The following is a 26,773-nucleotide window of genomic DNA, read 5'->3' on the forward strand; positions in this document are numbered from 1 at the left end:
TTCTCATTCATATATCATTGTAGTAGTCAGTTTTATTTTGTAGTTATGTTGACAAATATTGGCATAATTTTTTTTACTTAAGAATACGGCCCTGGGGATTTCACTATGTAAAGCAATAAAGCACGCATAACCAAGAGCAGTCTTCAGTGTCCCTCCTTTTTTCTTGTTCTTTATTTTAACGTTTTTTTTTATTAAAAATGGAACTTTATAAAAATCAAAGAGCTTCTCACTACAGAAAGAAATCCATACTCAATAAATTATCCCGTGCTTAGTTACAAAATAAAACACATAAGACAGTAAAGCATGCACTTCTGATACAGTGAAAGGTTTGGAAAGGAAATGAACGCAGAACAAAACAATATGGCATAAAAACATTTATGTTCATTATATACTGTATGGGACACACATCATCTGACTGGTAAATATGAAATATTTTTGAAATAATAATCCTGCAATATCACTATGTGGCCCTAAAAATATGTTTTATTCTTAATTTATTTGGTATGTTAAAGGAGGGAGGATATACGTTCAAAATTTTAAAATAGACAGTGATAAATTTACAATAATTACTAAAAAAAACAAAACAATATAAAACATCAACAACAACTGGACACACGTTTGTTCCCTCTTCTTCAAGATCAACCTGAAAAAAAGGTAGAAAAATATACAGTTATGACGGATGTAAATTCATTCATGTTGTTAAGGATAATAAATTAAAGCTGCAGTAAATAACTTTTTTCTGATAAAATTGAGCATAACAGAATAATTAAGTCAGTTTAAAAAAAACACACACACAAAAAAAAACTACGTGTTCTTGCAATTAACTTTATGAAATTTTCTTCCTCTAGTTGTGTGCAGTAATATATTTCCACCAGAGGGGTCGCCATAATTGAATTGTGTGAATTAAAGATGCCGATCGGATGCAGCGTCTGAGATCTTACCGTGATATCCATTGCCGAAGAATCCTTTCAGGTCGTGTTTCGGCTCCTTGCCTCCTAAACAGAGTGAATATTTAATGCAAAGTACTGTTAAAGATTATCAACTGCATATAGAGATGATTTTGGGTTTTTTTATACCTGACCAGGACTGGGGTAGCTGTGGGCCTTTGAGGTTCTGCTGAACGGGAATGTGCTGCGGTGTCGCTGCTTCAGTGGGCGTGTCCACCGGCGAGAAGGCAGGGTTTTCTAGAGACACTGCTGAGCCGGCGAGGGGGTCATCAGTGAGGGCAGGGGCAAAGAGACAGCAATAAATTTATCGGGAAAATGAAGAGAATGGAATGAAATTATGGAGCAACTGTCGCATCATAGGAAAAATCATTAATCAGATACTGTTGCATGCTAAAAATGACACAACAAACAACAAATGTTATGGAATTTTCTTCCATGAGTTGCCTACAATAACATATTTCCACCAGAGAGGTCTCCAGTATTCACACATTCCAAAAGTTACATACTGCACCTTTAATGTCTCGACAAAAATAAAATGTGAAAAGTGTCAATGAAACATTTGTGACATGCTGAAAATTATTTCTCATGAATTACTAAAAATTGCTGAAAATTAAAAACACAAATTTGTAGTGAGATTTGTGTATGTGTGTCGTGTACAACAGTGTGAGTGTTTACCTTCAGCTCGGACTCCTCCCTTGATATAAGAGGCTGGCCCTGTAAAAAAAACAAAAACAAACAAGTCTGTAGAATTTCTTTTGGTAATTGAAAATTGCTCACCACAAATTTGTAATGTACCATCTTGTAAAAAAGGAATGGTTTGATCAACAGTTAAATGTAGAATAAATGTATAACTCTGGTTCGGTTAGTTCTACAATACCTTCTCCAACTCGATCATCTAGCAGAGGAGCAATAGGTTGGGGCTGCACCTCTCCATCTCCTGAACACACACACACATGCACACTTAATATGCAGGTTGAGACATGGATTAGCAATAGCATTAAAATATTAAAGTATGAATAACGACTAACCGAACTGATCTACAGACTTCAATCCATCAATAGCAGGAGCTTCATATTGCAGCACTGCACACAGAAAGTGAAGTATTATGGGGATTTATGGTATGCGTCATGGTGAATACATTAATAATGAATAGACTGTGCAGTTTGGGACACGATTGATGACAGTTTTTACATGCCTATATAGTGAATAGGGCATGTGGATTAGGAAGCGTCCAGTGATAGTGTTAATGTGGCCTATATAGTGAATAGGATGAGTGGTTTGGGACACACCCAACGTTGATTGATGATAGTCTTAATGTGATCTATTTACTGAATAGGGTGAGTGGTTTGGGACACACCCAATGTTGATTGATGATAGTCTTAATGTGACCTATATACTGAATAGGGTGTGTGGTTTGGGACATATCCACTTTGAATTGGTGATGGTGTTAATGTGGCCAATATAGTGAATAGGGCATGTGGATTGGGAAGTGTCCACATTGGGCCGATGATGGTGTTAATGTGGCCTATATAGTGAATAGGTTGAGTGGTTTTGCACAAGTCCAGAGTGAACTGATGATAGTGTTTACGTGGACTAGGTAGTGTGGTTTGGGACATGCCCCAAATGTGACAAATGGTGAACTAAATCCAAAACTGAAATGATTCTACGTAGGGAGTAGGGATTAGGAGGTGGTGTAAGTGAGTGTCGTACCAGGCTGATCGATGGACTGACCATCAGTGACTGGACCGAGGGCCTCAAATGGAAGCGATGGATTGCCTGGAAAACATACAGTATGTGGAGTTTTGAATCGATTATCATACTTTTTTATCCATCTATAGTTAGTGATTATCATTTAATGTGTCTGAATATCAGCAAAACTTTCTGCCCAGTCAGAATCCAGAATTCAGCATTCTGTGGTACAAAGACAAATAATGCGAATGTCCCATTTGATGTTACCATATTTTCCAGATGATTTAGCATCACCACCGAGACTGATCGGCTCCGGGGCGTAGGGTCCAACAGACTGGCCTAAATCAAGAGAGACAGATACAGAGAGAGATTTTTTTTTTTTAAATGTGGTAACATTACTCACCATTACATTGTAAAATCACAAAGCTTTACCATATTTCCCAGAATTCCCAGCGAGAGCTTGCAAACCAAGCTGCTGGCCACCATAAGGTCCTAATACAGAGTCAGAGGTCAAAGGTTAGACAAATAGTGAGGGAAAAGATGAAGATGAACCATGTAATGTAAAGCAATTACCATATTTTCCAGAGTCACTAGTGCTAGCAGTGTACGGAGAGCCTCCCATACCTGATGATAGAGAGAGAGAAACTCACAGATAGTTCTTGGTCATAGTTTTTGAAGTAGAGAAGAAGCAAAGTTTGTCACATGAACTCACTGTATTTCCCAGCAGATTTGGGATTGGCGTTAAATTCCAGCGGATTGTAGTTTCCGGCTGCTTTAGAACCATAAGGCGATGCAGCATCGGGATTACCTGGGTGGGGGGTGGGGGGTGGGGGGTTGGGGGTTATTTAACATTTATGTAAGGAGTCTCCAGTGTCAGCACTTTGCAACAATCCGAGGTAAAACCATAACATTAGGTTTTCCGACAATTTGATCAGTTAGCTAGTTAAGCTGTGTATATTAGCTTGTTAAATGAGTCAGCGAGTCACGTTCTGTTTTCATTGTTAATGAGCTAAAGTTTAATTAATTAAATCAGTTATATAAATATTCTATAAAATTCCACATATGAATATGAACTTTCCCAAGCCACACCGTATTTCCCGTACGGATTGGAGTTGTATCCTCTGGGTGAGCCGCTAAAAAGGAGGCCGCCGATCCCTAGGAGAGAACGGAGAGCGTTGCCTTGAACAAAGTGCGAGGTGAATGAATTTGTCATTTGAAAGTGAAGTATTCTACACGATATACCATATCTGACTTGAGGCTTTCCCTCGGAGCCTAATCCCATTGGCTGAGCTCCATATGGTCCACCTGTCAGAGCAAAATACCGACACTTATCAATAAATAAACGTCTGAAACGTGAACTCTGATGTGACCATGTGGTATAAACGCACCGTATTCACGGCCAGATTTCACCTCAGGCCCGAGTTCAGCCGTCTGCGGTTCGATTGGACTGGTTCCTGCTTCAAAACAAGGCTCACGCTCATATTCTGACCATCACACATGCATGCATATACTGTATATGTGTGTATATATATATATAGAGAGAGAGAGAGAGAGAGAGAGAGAGAGAGAGAGCGAGAGAGAGAGAGAGAGCGAGAGATAGATAGACAGATATTACCATCCAGTCGAGCGCGGATGATGGGGGCACCGTTATACGGTAGCTGTCCTGCTCCACCTAAAAAAGATCCAGATTTCAAATGATGTATTTTTCCAATAATGGGACTCATCAGTTAAATGACAGCGAATAAGATCTTTCATATGACATCAAAACACTGTTTTTGATCGTTTATATATTTTCCCAGAGGATAAATTTAATTTCGGTCTACTGTAACCAGGTGATCTGGTCTGAGATACGATGCTTCCTAAAATTTTCAGGCTGAAATTCACCCTTCAAATATGAATTAACATTATACATGGATGCTCTGCTAGGGAATGAGCGGGAATAGCATAACAGTTTCCTTGGATGTATTGGTAAATTACTAAGAAAAGACTCGTATGACTAAAATTACACCATAATAACACTTAGACTTAGACTTAGACCGTACCAGATTTGCCTTTGTGATACATCCGAAGTTGTGTATTTTATGATAATTCTGATTTTTTAAATAAATTAATAGGTCTCACCGTTGCCATATCCGTATCCTGCTCCTGGATTAATGTAGCCTGGATACAAAGGGATATTATATTATACAGTGGTCCAGTTAGCTTAATTATAATCTAAATAATCTTTTCTTTTTTTTCTTTTTCTTTTTTTTTAAAAAAAGTATGTTTAGTAAAGTGTGTGTAGCTGGAAAACCTGGCTGGTTACCTGGCTGTTTGAGTTTAGGGCCATATCCTGGACCTGAATAATAGAGAAAAAGTGCAGTAAATAACTTATTGGACTGATTGGACTGTATTCGAAAGCTGAATTAAGCATGTGTAGTTAGGATTTCATACGGAAATCGCAATTATTCGTATTTAGACCACAGACAGGCCAGAGTATGTCTGAATGCCATATGAGGCCAATATTAAAATACATAAATATGACTGGAATTACTACATATTTTTGTCCCTTCGGAGGATTCGGCATATAAAATTATGAATAAATTTAAAACGAGCCGTAAGTGTCGCAGATGACTGCTTGGTCAGCTTATCCTTCAAACTGAGGGCAAAATTACAGGAGAATTTATTTATATATTTATTTTCTAACAAATCATTTAAAGTGAAACAATTGTAGTATGAACAATGCAATGTTGTTGATGTTTTATCTCCACATAAAATTTCTGACTAGCTAAACCTAATTTTTATGTATATACACGTATTTGTGCAGATACAAGGGTAAACTACTTTGGTGTTACTGTTTTGGTTGGGAGGTCAAAAATAAACACGCCTGCAATGACATAAATTCTGATTATTTTCAAGGGCGTTTTAGTGTTAGCGTAGTAGTGCTAAAGTTACCACCCCTAACCCCCATCTCCCCGTTATTGCACATGCTATGCCAAAGCATTAACGTTTTTTCCTAACTTTAAGGTTCAGTCTCATTTCTTACAATCAAAAAGAAGATGCAATACAGAGTGATGTAAGTTTGTATGCAGTCAGTGTATGTTCATTGACCTGGTTTTGAGGCCTTGGCTCCTCTACTGTTTGGGTACCACGGTCCAGGACCATATCCTGTAAATAAACATATTTTATTATAGATAAATACATTAACACAAATTCCATTGTGGTTCTACACGGAAACATTTTCTCGTACTGTTTCTCGGGTCAAGATATTAGAGGCACAAAATGAACTTTGGAAGAAGATTCATTCGTTTGAACATACATGCAGCAAAACACAATATAATTCACTGAAAAGCAGGACACTGTCCTACAACGAAGACTGCAACTGTAATACGTTTCGTTATTACGGAACAAAAACTACATAAACAAAAATACAACAAGGGAAAAATGCTACAGTTTAGTGTAATTAGATTCACAGGTTAAGAAGATCAGTACGGTGTACAAATAAAAGGAAATAAACACACAGTTTAATTTAGGAAGCAATGAATGACAAGTGGTTCACCTATCGTTTCACATTTTTTAAGAGCATGAAGAACCCATGCAAGAACCCATTACAGTCATGCATAAAGACAAACACCCTGAATAAATGGAACATGATCATGCGAATCAGTATCGTATCATGCTCTTTTATTTCACTACAAAAAACAAACAGACAAAAACAACAAAAAAAAAAAAAGATTTAAATGATCAGTGTTTACCAGGACTGGGCAGCTTAGTCCATTGTCCAGACACTCCAAGTCCACAATCTACATAACATCCATTAAAATCAGGTAGCATTAAAAAAATAAGCATTTTTTAATTCAGTGCTTTAAAATTCTGAGCTGAAATGTGGATTTAGGTTTTGAGCATAGATGTACACCCTGCCAATTAGTCTGTATATACTGTATTAGTCTATATATATGTAGAGGAGAAGCCACCAAATATAAGACTGGGCATGGACTGAGTCAGACATTTACACCAATACTGCTGGTTAGAAATAAAATCACCTCATATATAGTATACATACCAAATGTCAATTACAGAAAAACAGCGCTGACTGTCTAATCTCAGCCTCAGATGCTTCACCCATGGCCCAGGAAATCTATACTTATTGTACATATGGCTAGTGGTGAGTAAACGAGATACCCTCATGTGTTAAATCAATGACAGAATTGGTTTATAAGTTCCTCATATTGGGCACTACTGTAGTCACCAACCTACTGTAAGATAAAGCTTTCTGCTATACACTGTATATTCAAACAGTCTTTTGGGGCATTTGCTACCTGTGACCCAGTGATTTCGATTTAGTGCTTTATATGTTGGAATCTGCAGTGATATCACATCATGGTTTGCTTCGCAATCACTGAAGACCAAAATGGACTCAGGGCAGTAAACTATATACAAAAAATTAAGGATATACATCCAGGCCATAGTTCAATAAAATGTACTACTGTGATTTTACTGTATGGCAGTAGCAAAGAAGTATGCTCAAAACCTGACCATTTTCAGACAAAAACTGAACATAAAAATAGAACAAGTAAGTATCTTATGCGTAAAAACTGTCAGAATCAAAGTGATTAGTATGATTAAATAAGTTAGCAATAGTGGGACCTCTCTGGTTAGAAGAAAAAAGCACACTGGATTTACGGACTTGTATGTAACTTTGAAGTATTGTAAGAGTTAAAGAACATCCATGATCCATTTTAGTCAAGACCTTTAACAGGCAGGACATGCATGATTTATCGACCGACAGGCTTTTACCAGGATTTGCTACTTTTGGACCCTTCATCTGAGGCGTAGCAGGGGTTGGTTCAAGGGCAAGTGGAAGACCTGCTGTCTGTGGTGCATCTGGTTCTGGTGCTACAGGTTTGGGATCTTTCGTTTGTGGAATCTCAAGGCCCGGAGCAACAGGTTTGGGACCTTTACCTTGTGGAGCAGCTGGTTGTAAAGCAACTGGCTTTGGACCATTCCCCTGTGGATACACTGGTGCAACAAGCTGTTGGTCTTGAGCAACTGGCTTTGGGGCTTTCTCTGGTTGAGTGAATGGAAGTAAAGCAGGAGCAACTGGTTTCTGAGGATTTCCTTGAGGAATTTCTGGAGCTATTTGGGTGGCTGGCTTTGGACCTTTACCCTGAGGAATGAGGGGTGCAAGCACTGGGAACGGAGCTTGTCCTTGTGGGACATATTGTTCAGGTTTGGGTGCTTTATTCTGTAGATTCACTGGAGCCTGCTCTTGCACTATTGGCTGAGACGGGTAGCCTTGTGGAACCTGAGGTTTTGGGCCCTTCCAATTTGACATTAATGGCATTCTCTTGGTGGGTGGCAGTGCAGTAGGTACTCCTATGGTAGGCTCAGGTTTAGCTGGCTGTGCAACTCCTTTGGTGTACCCTGTTACTGATGGAAGACTTGGGGCTTCAGGGCTAAGGCTTTTTCCTTTGGGCCCTTTCTCATTTCCATTTGCTACAGGGCCATATCCTAGAAGTCGAAGAAATATTACCACAAACTGGAACAAATATCATGCTCCCTTGTACAGTGGTTCTCAAATTCAGTCACGGGAACCCACTGCCTTGATATATGGTGTATTTGAATGTTGGAGTCTTATTGGTCAGAAGGTGTTGATTAATTCTCAATAACAACAGCTCTGACAATAGTGCAGCTATAAATAAATATGGTGCTAACAGTAACTTTGATTCATCACATCTCCATCTGATTATTAATCCTTTACATGGTTTAGATCAAATGTGTTGGGATTAGAGAGCACTTTAAACTGTGCAGAGCTTGACTAAAGTACTAGATTTGAGAACCACTACCATGGGGAATACAAAAAATTCATAATTCATTTTATGAAGCAAAACATATAACATGGTGGACCTAACCAGACCTTTTAGCAAAACAACTGCAACATGTATATTACAGTTAGTACACAATATACAAAGGAAATACCTAGGTTATTCACTCTCTGTTCCCAGGGAACTCGAGGTGCATGGCAAGGGCCACCCTGGACGGGGTGCCAACCCATCGCAGGGCACAATCGCACACAAATTCCCACACCCACTCGCACACTACGGACAATTTGGAAATGCCAGTCAGCATACAACGCATGTCTTTGGACTGGGGGCGGAAACCAGAGTACCTGGATGAAACCCCCAAAGCACAGGCAGAACATCCAAGCTCCGCACACGCAGGGCAGAGGCAGAATTCGAACCCCCAACCCCAGAGGTGGTAGGCAAATGTGCTAAACACTAAGCCACCGTGGTTCACCATGACCCTTCACCCCACTCCCCACCCCCTGCGAACCGAATCAACATTAACAAATCAGCCGTGTTATGTCTGTTTAAAAAACAAAAAGACAAAACTCAGGTACATGCTACAAAAACACACACACAGATATATGTAGCATAAATTACCAGGTTTAACTTTTAGTACACCATAACCTGGGAACCACAGGATATATTGGAAATACTAAATATTAATAATTTGCAAATATACCCAGGGGTATACCCTGCAACGGGAGAAATAATACCCTTTTCAGGAGACCTGCATACTGCTTCCCACCAGGGCTCTCCAAAATTATTGGCATACTTCATATAAATATTCTTGCACAAAATAAACATTACAAATCTCCCACTCACATAAAAACTCCCTTTTTTTCTCCTCCAAATAATAGTATTTTCTCTCGAAAATATACAGTATGTGCTATGAATATTGACACCTATAAGGAAAAAAGGCAAACAAATTCATTTTCAATTACTCTCAGTCCCTAAGAACTCTGTTGTTGACTTTACCATGTATTGTTTCCCTGGGGTATACACGTGAGGTTGCACATATGCAAAAGAAAACCAGTTCTCACAATTACAATTGGAATAACCACAGAATTTTCAACAGATGGTTTTAGACCTGCACAAATTAGGCAATGGACATAATAAATGCATAAATATTTGCTCAAAAAATACGATTAAACTCAATTAGGTCCATTACAAAATAGGCCAATAATTTTGGAGCATATACTGTATAATATCTATATCTATATATGGTTACATCATGAAATTATTCTTTAAATGACTTCTGGCTGATTTACCATTGGGCTTGGCTCCTTGTCCATTACTTGCTCCTCCATTACCAGCACCAACACCATACCCTATGCAGGAGATTACAGACAGAGTTATTCTCATATTTACTTACTGGATGTTTATTACCTTCATCGGTCTATACCAATACTGATTATCATCTCCAAAGACAGACAGTTTACCTGGCTTAGGTGCTTTAGCACCCGCATTGGGATAACCTCCATATCCTTTGAGAAATATAGAAATACCAAATTAGATCAGTCTGCCTTATTAATATCTAATGTCAATATGTTCCATTTTCTATACATAACTTAACATGATGTGTAAAAGGTCAATTTAGCATATTTACCATTGGATCTCTGTCCGTAACCTGTGGGCAAACCACCGTAACCTAGCATAATGTACATCAAAGGGATAAAATATGAAAACTGGCCCCCAAAACCTTATTTTAAGCTTTAAATTATTTTCCAGGGATGCAGACTTTACCTGGTTTCGGTCCTTTAATTCCAGCTCCATTGGGATATCCAGCATATCCTTATATCCACAAATATCCAATCAGTGATGACACAATATGAAAAGTACATGGTGTTAGAGTTCTGGAAACATCTGCTGTATTTAGCTATAATTTACCTGCTTTGGGTCCTTTGGTGCCTCCATATCCTGAGAATGATATGATGAGAGAGCAGTATGGGTGGATGTATACACACACAGTCCAATTTCACTTTTGATAAGATTAGACTATATCATAATGACATTGTAATTAAAACTTGGAGCAGCACCAATTTTTACTATGAAGACTATTACTACTAACAATTATTAGTGCTATGTGCACTAACCCCACTCCTCATCCTTATTTTAACGTTTATGATATTTAATGTCAATTTTGTACCAGCTTTACCTGCAGGTTTTGCTCCCTGTGCATTCGGACCACCAGCGACTGGACCATAGCCTGTTAAAAAAAATAATAATTTTTAAAAAAGGCCAAATCCATATTCTGTTCAATTGTGGATTATGATTCAATTCAATTCAATTCAATTTTATTTGTATAGCGCTTTTTACAATAGACATTGTCTCAAAGCAGCTTTACAGAAATATCAACATGGTATACAGATATTAAAGGTGCGAATTTATCCCAACTGAGCAAGCCACTGAGTGGCGAAGGTGGCAAGGAAAAACTCCCTAAGATGTTTTAAGAGGAAGAAACCTTGAGAGGAACCCGACTCAGAAGGGAACCCATCCTCATCTGGGTAACAACAGTTAGTGTTAAAAAGTTCATTGTGGATTTATATGAAGTCTGTATGGCGTTAGGAGCAGCCGTAGTCCCAGCAGTCTGGAATTAAAGAAGATTTGAGCTCCATCCAGAGGCAGAAAGGATCTGGATCTCTAGTATCTCCATAAATTCGTGTGGGGCTCAGCGAAAGGAGAGAGGGAGAAAAAAGATAATTATGACTGCGAAGTAGTAGAACAGAATCTAGTCAGGGTAGGCTTGAGTAAACAAATACGTTTTAAGCCTAGACTTAAACACTGAGACTGTGTCTGAGTCCCGAACACTAATAGGAAGACTGTTCCATAACTGTGGGGCTCTATAAGAGAAAGCTCTTCCCCCTGCTGTAGCCTTCACTATTCGAGGTACCGTCAAATAGCCTGCATCTTTTGATCTAAGTAGGCGTGGCGGATCATATAAAACCAAAAGGTCGCTTAGATATTGTGGCGCGAGACCGTTTAGTGCTTTATAGGTTAATAAAAGTATTTTATAATTAATGCGAGATTTTACTGGGAGCCAATGCAGTATTGATAATATCGGTGTGATATGGTCGTATCTTCTAGTTCTAGTTAGGACTCTAGCAGCTGCATTCTGGACTAACTGGAGCTTATTTATATTCCTACTGGAACATCCAGACAGTAAGACATTACAGTAATCTAATCTAGAGGTGACGAATGCATGAACTAGTATTTCTGCATCATGTAGTGACAATATATTTCTTATTTTAGAAATATTTCTGAGATGAAAGAAATAGTAATATTATCTACATTATCTAGTAATATTATCTACATGAGCATCAAATGATAGGCTGGAGTCAATAATCACTCCAAGGTCTTTAACTGCCGTACATGATGAAACAAAAAGACCATCCAGAGTAACCATGTGATCAGAAAGATTACTTCTAGCTACACGTGGGCCTATGAACTTTTTCACACTAACTGTTGTTACCCAGATGAGGACGGGTTCCCTTCTGAGTCGGGTTCCTCTCAAGGTTTCTTCCTCTTAAAACATCTTAGGGAGTTTTTCCTTGCCACCGTCACCACTCAGTGGCTTGCTCAGTTGGGATAAATTCGCACCTTTAATATCTGTATACCATGTTGATATTTCTGTAAAGCTGCTTTGAGACAATGTCTATTCTAAAAAGCGCTATACAAATAAAATTGAATTGAATTGAATTGAATTAATAAAAGTATTTCTGTTTTATCAGAATTAAGTAGAAGGAAGTTAATTAACATCCAATGTCTAATGTCCTTTACACAATCCTCAACTTTACTAAGCTTCTGTCTGTCCTCTGGCTTCGCTGAAACATACAACTGTGTATCATCAGCATAACAGTGGAAGCTAATTCCATGTTTACGAATAATTTGACCTAGGGGTAGCGTATATAAAGTAAAGAGCAGTGGGCCTAAAACAGAACCCTGTGGAACTCCAAAAGTAACCTCAGTACGCATGGAGAAATCACCATTTACATCTACGAACTGATAACGATCGGTCAGATAAGACCTGAGCCAGGAGAGGACTGTTCCCTTAATACCAACAACATTTTCTAATCTATCAAGGAGAATAGTGTGATCTATAGTATCAAAAGCTGCAGTAAGGTCGAGTAACACAAGCAGCGAGACACAACCCTGATCGTAAGTCAGTAGAAGGTCATTTACTACTTTAACTAACGCTGTTTCTGTGCTATGATGAGGTCTAAATCCTGATTGATACATTTCATGAATGTTATTCCTATCTAAGTACGAGCATAACTGCTTTGCTACAACCTTTTCTAAAATCTTAGAGATGAAGGGGAGATTTGATATTGGTCTATAGTTGGACAATTGAGACGGGTCAAGATCAGGTTTTTTAATCAAGGGTTTAATAACTGCTAATTTAAGTGATTTAGGTACATAGCCAGTGCTTAGGGAAGAATTGATTATATTTAGAAGTGGTTCAATTACTCCTGGACAAATCTGTTTAAACAAACATGTAGGATCTAGTACGCAAGTTGATGAATTGGCTGAAGAGATTAATGTAGCTAGTTCGGTCTCTCTAAGCGGAGCAAAACACTCTAAACATTGATCTGATATTGCTACATTGTCATGTAATGGGTTTGTTACAGTACTGTCCGGTTTTAATTTAATGGCCTGTATTTCACGTCTAATATTTTCAACCTTATCAATGAAAAATTTCATGAAATCTTCACTGCTATATAATGATTGTGTTTCTCTCTGTAGTGGTTTTATTCCTAGTTAATTTTGCTACTGTGTTGAAAAGGAATCTAGAATTGTTTTTGTTGTCTCCTATTAAGGTGGAGAAATAGATTTTTCTAGCATCGCCAAGAGATTTCCTATATTTCAGTAGGCTCTCCTTCCATGCGGTTTGAAATATCACCAGTTTGGTTTGACGCCATTTACGTTCTAATTGTCGAGTGGTCTGTTTTAAGGTTCGCGTTTGATCGTTATACCAGGGTGATAATTTTTTTCTCTAATTATTTTCCTTTTGAGTGGAGCCACTCTATCTAGAGTGTAGCGGAGTGTTGACTACAAGCTTGACCAGTCGCCTGAACGAGTTCTGTGTGATCTGACGGTGATCCAAATCTAATTGATGATGGATGGATAAAAAGTATGAAGTGATGTTCTTTACCTGTACCAGGAAAAGAAGCACATTTCTAAATTTTATATACTACTACTAAAAAACAAACAAACTTTTGTACCATTGGGCTTGGCTGCTCCTCCACTCTGTGCCAAAGGTCCACCACCATAACCTGGAAAATATCACTTATCATGCGCAGGAACTGACATGTTGTTTATTATACATTTTAGATACCAGACTACAAGTGAAAATCATTACCAGGTTTGGCAGCTTTTGCTCCATTCAAGTATCCTCCACCTACACGGTAAAATAATTATAAAAAAAGTTTCAGGACATTCTACAGTATGCATTTATATTTCAGAAAGGTAAAACTATGAATACCGAGACTGCCTCCAGATTGGGGATAAGAAGCCGGTCCGTTTCTGTAGCCTGGACACACAATTATTCAAGGAAATATTTATATCTACATGAATATAAGCTGACACAGGGAAAACCTGATATTTTATAAATGTATACCATGATTTAGCATTACACTCCATATATATTTTAATACACACAGGAATTAAGCTCACCTGCGAATGAAGAATCTGCCTGGTCATATCCGTTTCCTTGCCCATAGCCTGCAAAAAAACCCCAGCTGTATTTAATTAACGCCTATCAGCTTGTGTCAAAGGTATAAATGAGCTAATTTGCTCACCTCCTCGTCCTTTGTAGGCCATTTGTGGTGCTATTCTCATCCCTGCTCCAAATCCACCTAAAAAATATATATATATATATATATATATATATATATATATATATATATATATATATATATATATATATATATATATATATATATATATATATATATATATATATGTCATACAAGGAAATATGATGCTTATAGAAACTATATATTTCATTTTATTTAATCTAATAAAAACATGTAAAAAAAAAAAATAAAAATTACAACAAAAAAAACATCATACCATATGAAGGTTGTGCTCCATATCCAGGCTTATTTGGCTTGGACCCATAACCTCCTGTCATAAAAAAATTCAAGCATAAACTTCTACAAGATAAAATAAGATTAAATAGAGCAGTAGTAACTCATCAAGGTTCTGAAATGGGCTCAATGTAACGAATTGTGATGTAATAATATAATAATATAATAATATAATGTAATACACCGATCAGCCATAACATGAAAACCTCCTGCATAATATTGTGTAAACCCAAAACATCTGACCCGTCCACGCATGGATTCCACAAGACCTCTGAAGGTGTGCTGTGGTATCTGGCATCAAGACGTTAGCAGCAGATCCTTTAAGTCCTGTAAGTTGCGAGGTGGGGCCTCCATGGATCGGACTTGTTTGTCCAGAACATCCCACAGACACTCGATCGGATTGAAATTTGGGGAATCTGGAGGCAGAGTCAAAACATTGTACTCTTTGTCATGTTCCTCAAACCGTTCCTGAACAGTGTTTGCAGCATCTCCGGGCGCATCATCCTGCTGAAAGACTCCACGGCCATTAGGGAATTACGTTGCCATGAAGGGGTGCATTTGGTTTGCAACAATGTTTAGGTAGGTGGTACGTGTCAAAGTAACATCCACATGAATACCAGGACACAAGGTTTCCCAGCAGAACATTCACCAGTGCATCACACTTCCTCTGCCAGCTCGCCTTCTTCCAATAGTGCACTCTGGTGGCATCTCTTCCCCAGGTAAGTGACGCACATACGCACCCAGCTGTCCACATGATGTAAAAGAAAATGTGATTCAGACCAGGCCACCTTCTTCCATTGCTCCATGGTCCAGTTCTGATGCCTATTGTAGGTGTTTCCGTGGTGTACAGGGGGTCAGCATGGGCACTCTGACCGGTCTGCAGCTACACAGCTCCATACGCAGCAAGCTGTGATCCACTATGTGTTCTGACTCCTTTCTATCGGAGCCAGCATGAACTTTTTCAGCAGTTTGTGCTACAGTAGCTCTTCTGTGGGATCGGATCAGACGGGCTAGCCTTCACGCCCCACATGCATCAGTGAGCCTTGGGTGCCCATCACCCTGTCACTGGTTCACCGGTTGTCCTTCCTTGGACCACTTTGGACCTTGGACCTGCCATTTTGGAGATATGCTGACCCAGTCATCTAGCCATCACAATTTGGCCCTTGTGAAGTCGCTCAGGTCCTTGTTCACTTGCTGCCCAATATATCTCACCCCTTGACAGGTGCCATTGTAACAAGATAATCAATGTTATTTACTTCACCTGTCAGTGGTTTTAAGGTTATGGCTGATCGGTGTATATTGTAATGTGTAATATGATGTAATGTAACAATGTAATATTATGTACTACTGTATATTGTAATATAATTTAATGTAATATAATGTAAATGAGACAGTGGGACCATTTGGGTTTGGCTTTGCTTTCTGGCCATTGGATGTAAAAGGTGAAGCTCCATAGCCTGGCGGAAATAAACAAAATAAAATGCATGAGTATCAAATATATAAGAACTAAATATTCCATTGATTTTTTTTTTTTTTTAGAATTGTGTTTTATTTATTTATTTTTAATGTGTTCTCAATATACAGTGGTGCTTCAAGGTTTGTGAAACCTAACGCATCATCAGATTTTCAAAAAAGTCCTAATAGTAGATAAAGAGAACCCAATTAAACTAATGAGATAAAATATTATATTTATGGTAATTTATTCATTGAGGAAAACGATCCGATATTACATATCTGTGAGTGGCAAAAGCATGTGAACCTCTGCTTTCAGTATCTGGTGTGACCCCCTTGTGCAGCAACAACTGAAAACGTTTGCGGTAACTGTTGATCAGTCCTGCACCTCGACTTGGCGGTCTTCCCACAACATTTCTATTGGATTAAGGTCAGGATGTTGAATTGGCCATTCCCAAAACATTAACTTTAGTCTTCTTTAAACATTCTTTGGTAGAAAGATTTGTGTGCTTAGGGTCATGCGTCTTGCTGCATGACCCACTTTCTCTTCAGATTCAGTTCATGGACAGATGTTCTGACATTTTCCTTTAGAATTCGCTGGTATAATTCAGAATTCATTGTTCCATCAGTGATGGCGAGTCGTCCAGTCCCAGATGCTGAAAAACAGACCCAAACTATGGTACTACCACCACCATGTTTCACAAATGGAATAATGTTCTTATGCTGAAATGCAGTGTTTTCCTTTCTCCAAACATAACCCTTCCTATTTAAACTAAAAAAAAATATTTTGGTCTTATCCGTCCACAAAACATTTTTCCAATAGCCTTCTGGTTTGCCCATGTGACTGTTAGCAAACTGCAGATGTTCTTTTTGGAGAGCAGTACTTTTCTCCTTGCAACCCTGCCATGCACACCATTGTTGTTCAGTGTTCTCCTGATGGTGGACTCATGAACATTAATATTAGCCGATGTGAGAGAGGCCTTTAGTTGCTTAGAAGTTACTCAGGGTTCCTTTGTGACCTCATGGACTATTACACGTCTTGCTCTTGGAGTGATCTTTGTTGGTCTCCACTCCTGGGGAGGGGAATAATGGTCTTAAATTTCCTCCATTTGTACACAATATGTCCAAACTCTTTAGAGATGGGTTTATGACCTTTTCCAGCCTGATGAGCTTCAACAACTCTTTTTCTGAAGTCCTCAGAAATCTCCTTTGTTCGTGCCATGATACACTTCCACAAACACGTGTTGTGAAGATCATACTTTGATAGAACCCATTTCTTTAAATAAAACAGGGTGCTCACTCACTCACGCCTGATTCTCATCCCATTGATTGAAAACACCCGACTCTAATTTCACCTTCAATTAAACTGCTAATCCAATATTACAGCTATGTAATATTGGATAATTTTCCTCAATGAATAAATGACCAGGTATAATATTTTTGCCTCATTTGTTTTACTGGGTTCACACTGTCTAATTTTAGGACTTGTGTAAAAATCTGATGATGTTTTAGGTCATATTTATGCAGATGTATAGACAATTCTATTTTTTCTAAGCACCACTGTAAATATGAAAATTTAACATATGTTGAATAATTACAATTGTAATGTACCGCTGTGTTTGGGTCCCCGTCCTTTAGAAGCTACAGGTGCAGGTCCGTAACCTGCACAATAAAATTACAAACAAAAAATAACTTAGTTACTTAGTTAACTGAAATAAATGTTAGGTTTTAGTCAATCTCCGTAGATGTTTCATTTAGATATATATGTATATGTAGTTTAGCTCCATTTCCTTTAGCCGCAGCTGAAAATGCACCAAAACCTGAAAATAGAAATTCAGTTTCCTTACGTATAATTCCTTAATAATTCATAAGTGCTGTGTTTATGAAACTCCTTTCCAGCTGATACTTTTTTAAAGCGTTTTAAAGGTCAGATCACTATATTTGCACTGTATTAAGTTGATTTTTAATGTATAATGGATGTTTAACGCTGCTGTTCCGGATGTTCTACTTTTGAAGATATTTAGTATAACAATAATCAAATATAGTGTAATTATGCTTATAATGTACAGAACTTACCATTGGGTAAGTTGCCATTATTTCCATAACCTGTAAATTATAAAAAAATTAAAAAAAATAAAATGAATTACATTTCCATATGTGTAACTACCTGACATGTAAGCTATACTAAAATGTAACAGCCATGTATCATCATGCTCACTGTATGTAGGAATTGATAAATTCGAAAATAAAGAAAAAATCAAATAATTCACCATTAGGTTTGGCTCCATTTCCATTTCCGAGAGAAGCAGGTGCAGCACCGTACCCTTTATAAGGACCTAAAAAAACAACATTATTTAATTATTTACTAGCTCAGATGCACAAACTGTATATTGTATACTAAAAAAAAAAAAAAAAAACAGCTAGTCGATTACTTCTCATAAAGTTCAACAAAATAAAACTATTCAACTTAACATCCAATCACGTCGAGCATTATATATTAGAAAATTCTACTTTTGTTCATGACTCTATTAGTTTGTTTCATCTAGCTACAGATCATTTTAAGACCCTATTAACAAAAACAGTATAAAAAGAAGACGTTTTATGGATTATTATTGGAACTTTGGCTACATTTCATACTGCATAGGTTCTTATTCAATATTCTCATACTATACTTGTTAATAAAATATTCACATTGAAGGAAGGTGTACAAAGCCAGCACAAAGCCATAAACTCTAAAGGTCCAATTCCAATATCAAACCCATTATCCAATTTCATAAATTTACCAATTGTTTTTTTTTTTTGTTTTTTTTACCTATAGCTGATTCACACAATACCTCTTCTTTCAAATTGCCCAATCTAAACTAATTATAACTTTAACTAATTATAACAATTCTGGCTAAAATTAATAGCTAATATGTTGTAAAGTACTCATTTTACTCATGCATATGTTCATAAAGCATACACATCACATATATCTTTAGACACTACAAAAGTACAGCATTTTTTAAATAATAAATCATCTCTAAATTCCTCTAAATCTATTTTAAAATTAATTTCTCTGTTGAAAATAAAATAAAAATACAAATAAAAGAATTACTGCAGTATTGTTTATATTCACCATTGGGTTTGGCGCCATTTCCGAGAGCAGCAGGTACAGCACCGTACCCTGTATAAGGACCTGACAAATACATTTTTCATTATTTAGAAGCTCTATAGCACAAACTGTGTACAGAAACAAAAATATTCTTATAATACTAAATAAAACTACATATACCCATTTTCTTTTTTTGTTTGTTTTGTTTTTTTCATGCTAGCAAACTTTTTTATAATTCGCCAAGATAAAAAATCTGTACTAAGATACATTTGGTAAAACATGAACTAATATAACCCTATGGTATAATATTTCAGAATTTACAAGGATACTACTGCACGTGTTAACGGAATCCTCACTCTGGAAGGATTTCTCAATAATTCAGAGTAAAATATTAACGTTATATCAGTATTCATACTCAATATTCTATTTTGTTCAAGTTCCTAATCAAATCTACAAATTAAACTAGTAAGCAATACAATTCCATATCACCTGGCATCTTAATATATAACATTTTCTAAACTAGAGCTATAATTATAGTTTTTTTTTTTTCGATTTAATAGTTCTGTAATATCATGCTGGCATTAGGATGAGGAATTCATATAGAAATGACTTGTTTTGACATGTTTATATTCACCATTGGGTCTGGCTCCATTTCCATTTCCGAGAGCAGCAGGTACAGCACCGTATCCTTTATAAGGACCTCATATATACAATTATTTCATTATTTAAAACTTCCATGGCACAAACTTACAAAAGCCATAAACTTTCAGAATGTTTATCTATCTTCAGGCCAATTAATTCACATCTTATACCATGTATTATTATAACAGTTTGCTTTGTGACAATGTCTATTGTTGAAATTACAGTACAAATAAAACTAAACTTTAATTGAATTTAATTAAATAATAATTGAATAATTGAAATGAATTAAAAAATAATTACCACTGGGTTTTCCTCTATTTCCGGCAGCCTGTGCAGCACCATAACCTTAAAAAAAAAAAAAGCATTTTAAGAGAACTTTAAGAAAGTTCTATAAACATTGCACAAACTCATCAGTATTAACTTAAATTTACCTTTGGCTCCATTCCCATTGGGCTGAGGTGCTGCAGGTCCATAACCTGATGAAGAGAAAATAAACAAACATACTTATTATATCTTACATATATTTTTCTTTTATTAAAACTATTTTTATTTTATTAGTTAAATTTTAATTATTTGGTTGTTTATATATATATATATATATATATATATATATATATATATATATATATATATATATATATATATATATATATATGTATATAAATTATTGTTTAAGAACTGTACCTAGAATGAACTTGTAAATTAATTGAGAATTTCGAAAAGCTTTTTCCTCAACATTTACATATATTTCACTGGTCGGTTACATATCCAAACAAAAAATTGCATAATTAAATAAATCTTGAACATAAGAAATTCCATAAACTGAAAAGAAATATATAAATAAATAAATCACTTACCAAAAATAAGAAATTTTAATAATCAAGTTTACTAAAAAAAATTATTAACACCCATAAGAGCAATAATGATCAATTAAATACAAGTTATATGAGCTCAAAATGAATAGATATTTGCTTTTTTACAAAAGCAAATTTAGAATATTTTTCTGACACCTCAGCTATATCTCACTCGAGTGTTCAATACAAATGAGAGTTGCCGGACAGAAAAGCTTTAAGGAATTAGGAATACATGTACAAGTGTAACTTGAAATTTTTTTTCTTTACTATTTTGATTAACAGTCATAGTTGTATTGGAAGCAGTTACATTGGTTAGATTTAGCTAACTAATATATCCCAGCCTGATATGCAGCATGTAGAACTTTCTAGCTAGCAATATTTTCACTTAATCATAAAATGGAATCAAAATTTGAGGAAAGAGTGTGATGAGAGGAGAAGATTAGATGATGTCTATTCATGAAATGTTTTATTTCTCACCTTGTGCTTTAGTGTTGAGTTGGTAGGTGTTGGCATTCTGTGGACCGTGACCATATCCTAAAGCAAGAAACAATTTTGAGATAAATGATCATTACAAAATTGTATTCATATTTTACATCGTTTTGATTTTAAACTTTGTTTTTCAAGAGATTGATGGTACCTTTGGATGGTATCAACATTTGGCCCAAACCACCATTTTGAGGTTTGTACCCTGAAATAAAACAGATATTTATCAGTACTGTGGTAAAACATCGGACTGTGAATAACTGTAAACAGGAAATCGAACATCACTGGAACCTGGAAATGCATAGAACTGAAAAATGCATAGAATTCCATGTCAAAGCAATAGTCTTCTCGTAGTGGAAGTACTGCTACTACAGTAGACCATTTAACAAAACAGGCCTGTGTTTATTCCACTGCTGTTGAGGACACTATTTACAATCACAGTTTAATTGCACTCAGTAAAAAGAAAAAGGATATAACGAGGCACATAGAGCCGCATTTCTGTCCAGTCCTGGACATTCACTACCACACAGGCTCGAGACAGGTTTGAGCAAAACAGCGGAGAAAAGCCAGATCAATGGAGGGACTGTGTGTAAGCAATAAAACCTCATTCTCACAGCTGGATGTCAAATTTGGACAGGCACTGGGAAGCCCTCAGTAAAGAAAGACCTGGATGAAGGGCTTGTTTCACAAACCGCCATTAAAATTGAGACGTCTAAGCAAAGTCCGGCATTGCATACAGGGAAAATGTCTAATCCAAAATAATCTGGTATTTAAATTATTGCAAACAAATGTGTTTCTATGGCTAATTAATTTACCTTGAAGAACCTTAAATGACAGGTTAAAGGTCAAAATTGTAGAAATCCTGATACATAAGTAGTATTTCAATCTAATCTAAATATACTAATCTAATTAGTATATTTCTCTAGCTCCAAAAGATGTTTTAGTTAAACCATGATGCATAAACAATACACTGACTTTTACTTGAGTAAATCTTTTTCTCTGATTCTTCAGTGTTCACTATTGGCTTAAAACAATAAGCTAGCATTTTCCGGATGCAAATCCCAGAGAAATAAGCAGTATTATAAAGGAAATTAATTCGGTCCTATTCTAGTGATATTTTAATTATTAGACCCCTAAAAGTTGTTTCTGAGAAAAATTACACCTAAAAAAAAATGGACTTTAAATTAGAAATCCTATTGCACAATGTTAAAATCCTCAAACATCAAGTAATGGTTGGTCTGTCTAAATTTCCATCAAATCTAAATATAATCAAATGTATTTTATTAGATCCAAATAATCTGAAGACAGATGAAATATTGAACATTATTGAGAGACAAAAAGAAAAAAAAACATGGTTGCTGGAAAAAAGAAGTAATTTTCATTCTCAAATTAAATCAAACAGCAATTTGCAGAATGTCACTTTATTAAACTCCAGAAATGCATGCATACCTCTGTTAAATTGTTTCCTATGCAAATACTGAGAAAAAAAAAAGTAAAATACATCCCCCTTATCCAAAGCCTGAAGTCTTTTTGTGGGGTTTTTGCATTGTAGTTACAGTAGGGTGGGAATCCTGCCTGCTAGCTTCATAATCAAGACTTACAAGCTCTTTATGAACATAAAAACCTCAATTGGCTTTCTTGGCTTTCTTGTGCACCTCCCTGCAGGATCTCAAGTGGTGGTCTCCTGAGTGGTGCAACTGAAAAAGGTTGACGCTGTCATTGGGAGATCGCGAGTTTGAATCCCAATGGAGTCAAGAGATTCACATTGATACTAGCCAATCACGGGTGTTTGTGTGCTCATATATGCAGAAGAAGGTGGATATGATGTAGTTCAATAAGTCTCGGATGCAGTCTGATCCCTACACAGTTGGTAGTCGTTGTGTGCCGTGGACCAATTTGGGGTGAAAATCCCAAAAATCTCTTCAGTCCAAATAATGCAAATTGCACAATGTATATTTAGTCACATATCTAATATAAAACCTGGAATTTTACTTATCGGTTTTCTAAAATAAACAAATTCTTTACACATTAAAGTCCAATTCTTTCCATCAAATCTGATCTGACATGATTACTTCGTTTCTGAGACATAAAGAGATAAAGATCAACATTAAAGCTACGACGTCAAGAGGACGTTTTAATTATAAACTATTTGGCGCATATTTCCAAGACGGAGATTATTTCGGATGTGTAAATTTCTAATTGAATCTAACCTGCCGAAATCCAATTTTTGGATTTGAATGTTTCCAAAATAAAACTGGTCAAGTTAAATCATGAGATGCAAACAGCAAGAGATCATTTAACAGCAATTAAATAATAATAGAACAGCAATGATTCATATGTCAGTCAATGAAAAATCCATACTCCATGAAGTAATCCATGCTTCATATTCTTCTCAACTTCCCCAGTCTAAACCACATTTCTTTGAACGTCAAGAAGAATAACAGAATAACTTTGTGTATGTAACAAGGTTACTTACAGTATTTGTGTGTGTGTGTGTATCTACCTGTTCCACCCTGAAGTGTCGGCTGAGCCAACCAAAGCAGCAGCGCCGTCCTGAGAAGCGCTCGTCCTGGCATCCCGAGAGAGAGAGAGATGGAGAGACAGAGAGACAGAGGACGCTCAAGCTCCTCCACACCTTTATAACTGCTCCTGTTCACTTTCATTAACTCCTCCTCTCCCATTTTTACCATCACACACACACACACACACACACACACACAGCGCAGATGAATTCTGGATTCTGATTGGTCCGATGGTTTGGATTAATTTTCTAAAACAAAAGCTCTGATAATAGTTAATATGGTACGTTTTAATACGTTTCTATAGTAACAGCTCATCCACAGGGACTTGTACTGGGTGGATGCTCCATGTAAACAAATGTTTATTTATTTTTTAGAAAAGAGGTGTAATCATTGATATTGTGTCGTATATAAGGAGTCTCCAGTGTTAGCACTCGAAGGTAAAGCCTTAAGACACTCGTGACTTCTTATTAGTCTTCATTTTTCAAAAAAGCAAAGATAAATGAAAGCAAAGCCAGACACTGGGTGCAGTCTTTGAAAAGCCACCTCGCAGACAGATACTAGGTCAACACCAGCATACATCACTCGCACACTAATAGCTTTGCTAAACACACAGCAGTCTATAGAAGGTCAGTAATGAAGTGGACGAGCTCAACATAAATACATGTCCAATAAAGCGATCAGTGTGTGTTTTTATTCGCATTTGTTCGGACGTTCAACATCAAAATCACGCGAAACACCACGGATGAAAAGCGAATGGATTTACTCTACTCTATAGTCAATGCTATGTAACGGACGTGTGGAGTTTCCTGATCAAGTCCTCTTTTTTAGGCCAGATTTTCCATGAACTCACTCAAACGAGTGACCTAAGAGATCTCACTTTGGACTGACATTCCACATCCTGCGCCCAAACCCTTTAGGTAGAGAGGGGTCAAGGGGAGTTAATGAGCATGCCTTTTGACCCCTGACAGGACTTAGGCAGGAAGCTCGGGCTATCACTGATCGTGTTATGATGAACGGGTAGGGGTTACACAACTACTCGTTTTTTTACTAGTCGACCCCTGTTAATGAGAAAGTAAATAAATCAGTGCAAAATAATAAACACTCCTTAAGATTTGTACTGATTACCAAATACACTTGAGTGAACAAGCTGTCCATGGTGTGTGTGATTGTGCCCTGCAATGGGTTGGAACCCAGTCCAGAGTGTCCCCAGACTCGTTCTCCGAGTTCCCTGGGATAGGCTCCAGGCTCCCCGCTATCCTGTGTAGGATAGGTGGTATGGATGGATGGATGGGCTTTTTTCAGCTTAGTCTTTTGCAGTTGACTTCATTTAGTCCAGCTAGCTTATTTTCAGTTAGTCGAGACATTCTGGTCATTTCATGATAATAAACTCAAAATTGAATGGAAACATCAGCTTGGGTGTTGACACACACCTGTGTGCCAAACACTCTTGTGTATGTGAACATTTATCATGCATGCAGACCTCCCACAAACGGCGATACATATGTTGAGAATTCGGTAAAATGCCAAGCGCAGTAAAGAAAAATAATCAGGTCCAGAGTCTTTAAAGTCAGTCTCCAGTCTGAACTGATTCTGTTTTGAGCATAAGATGAATGTTTGCACATGCATTTTGAATTTTTTTGGATCTTTTCAGTGATTCCGATTCAATATGACCAATAAGAGTGGACTGATTCGACTCCCAAATGACTCTCAGAATGGCTCATACACGTGGATTGATTCTCAGAGTGCACCTAAAAGAGACGACTCCTTCAGGAACAAGAACCAACAATTCTTGCAATGCAAGAATACTGTCATTTCATATTATTCTGTCATATACAACCTCTCAAAAGTGTCAGGGAAGATATTAGGAAGAAAAATCAAGCTAGGAAGGAAGTAGCAGAGATCTAGAGAGCGTTTGACTCTGGTGAGTTGTTCAGTTAGCTTGCTTTGCTAATCTAATCTGAGAATGAAGCTAGTTCGAAACCTAGTATGTAACATGTAAAGTAAAAAAAACAAAAAAACAAAAAAAAACAAAAACAGTTTTCCACACATTTGTTAGATTTTATTATTTTAGAATCACAGCCCACAAGATTCAGACAATATTTAGTCAGATTAAATTAGCATGTCGCTATCAACATATTGAAACCTTGACTGAGTAGATAAGCTCCTATTTATTATGAGGAATATTCATTCAATGTTAATGGTGTAGTAATTGTAATTGTGGAGTAATGGAGGTGCCAGCAAAAGCTGAAGGCAGCCCTGCTACGCTAACTGCGCAAAACCAACTTCAAGAGTAGAGCAACGAACAAGTTGATAACTACTGAGCGATGGAAGTTCATGGGCAAGCTAACATCCTGTTCAACGTTGATAGGATGTTAGTTTAGTGCTCCATGTAGCGTGCTGAGGGAGAAATAAAACTAGCAGCTAAATCCCGTGTTCTAAGCTCAGCTAGCATCTCCCTAAGCTGAGTTAGCATGTTTTTAAAGGGGGTGGGGAGTTGCCATTTATTTGAGCACAGTTAGCATTTTCACCACAAGCTAACCTCAGTTAACTAGACATTTACTAACAGTTACACTTGGCCGCATGGTTTTCTTCTGTTAGCAGAAAGAAAGAAGAAAGAGAAGAGACTTCACTTCTTCTTCTTCACCACCTGGTGAACGTCCTCCTCTCTTTCCCTTCACTCGGCCCCTGCAAACACGGCTCTTCTGAAAACCATGCAAGCGTTTGCTGCTAAATATTTTCATCAACACTGTATAACTTTGATTCCATATTCGACATCACACCAGATATCAGTTTTACCATTTAGTCATGGTTTAAATCTTTCCCTTTAAAAAAAAAAAAAAAAAAAAAATCTTGATTTGCAGTTGCTAGCTAACTAACGCTAGTTGGCTATAGTGTTGTGTTGTGGTAAACTAGCGAGCATTACATTGCTGGTATTATGCGAAGGAATATATATAGAGAAAATATTTAGAGACGGTTTAACCAAATTAACCACAAGCTGAACCGAGTTGATATAAGACAAAAGCACAACTTGTCATGTTACTGAGAAACCATAAACCGTAAACTCCTCAGTCATAAAGACTTATAACTTAAAATAAAAATATTTATCAGTGTACGAAATACAGGTAAAGATGATAGTTTCTTTCAAAGATAAAACATTACTAGTGATATTATGCATGTTG

General features: G+C 36.9%; 1 protein-coding gene across 4 annotated transcripts; it reads right to left on the reverse strand.

The window, feature by feature from the left end:
- Nucleotides 1-142: 142 nt before the first annotated feature.
- On the reverse strand, nt 143-23,679 carry cmn (calymmin). Of its 4 annotated transcripts, none has more exons than XM_053685290.1 (43): nt 23,576-23,679; nt 21,227-21,277; nt 21,067-21,123; nt 20,167-20,211; nt 20,036-20,080; nt 19,728-19,793; nt 19,118-19,177; nt 18,270-18,335; nt 18,076-18,105; nt 17,611-17,661; nt 15,948-16,004; nt 14,531-14,584; nt 14,257-14,313; nt 14,132-14,179; nt 13,941-13,988; nt 13,818-13,856; nt 13,681-13,731; nt 10,617-10,667; nt 10,349-10,378; nt 10,205-10,252; nt 10,068-10,109; nt 9,901-9,945; nt 9,730-9,789; nt 7,413-8,126; nt 6,371-6,418; nt 5,727-5,783; nt 4,942-4,974; nt 4,758-4,796; nt 4,252-4,308; nt 4,025-4,090; nt 3,879-3,941; nt 3,726-3,791; nt 3,349-3,444; nt 3,210-3,260; nt 3,069-3,128; nt 2,904-2,975; nt 2,658-2,723; nt 1,976-2,029; nt 1,825-1,884; nt 1,623-1,661; nt 1,077-1,196; nt 942-995; nt 143-643 (listed from the first exon to the last, which is right to left on the reverse strand). In XM_053685290.1, the coding sequence occupies exons 1-43, from the start codon at nt 23,646-23,648 to the stop codon at nt 639-641; spliced, it is 2,994 nt and encodes a 997-aa protein (XP_053541265.1). In that variant the 5' UTR covers nt 23,649-23,679; the 3' UTR covers nt 143-638. The 4 variants fall into 4 exon arrangements, with proteins under 4 accessions (XP_053541265.1, XP_053541264.1, XP_047015622.2 ...); XM_053685289.1 differs by having other exon boundaries at nt 1,077-1,193; nt 4,025-4,093; XM_047159666.2 differs by having other exon boundaries at nt 4,025-4,093.
- Nucleotides 23,680-26,773: the final 3,094 nt, after the last annotated feature.

This window comes from Ictalurus punctatus, chromosome 13 (assembly GCF_001660625.3).
Source record: "Ictalurus punctatus breed USDA103 chromosome 13, Coco_2.0, whole genome shotgun sequence".
NCBI classification, from domain to species: Eukaryota; Metazoa; Chordata; class Actinopteri; order Siluriformes; family Ictaluridae; genus Ictalurus; species Ictalurus punctatus.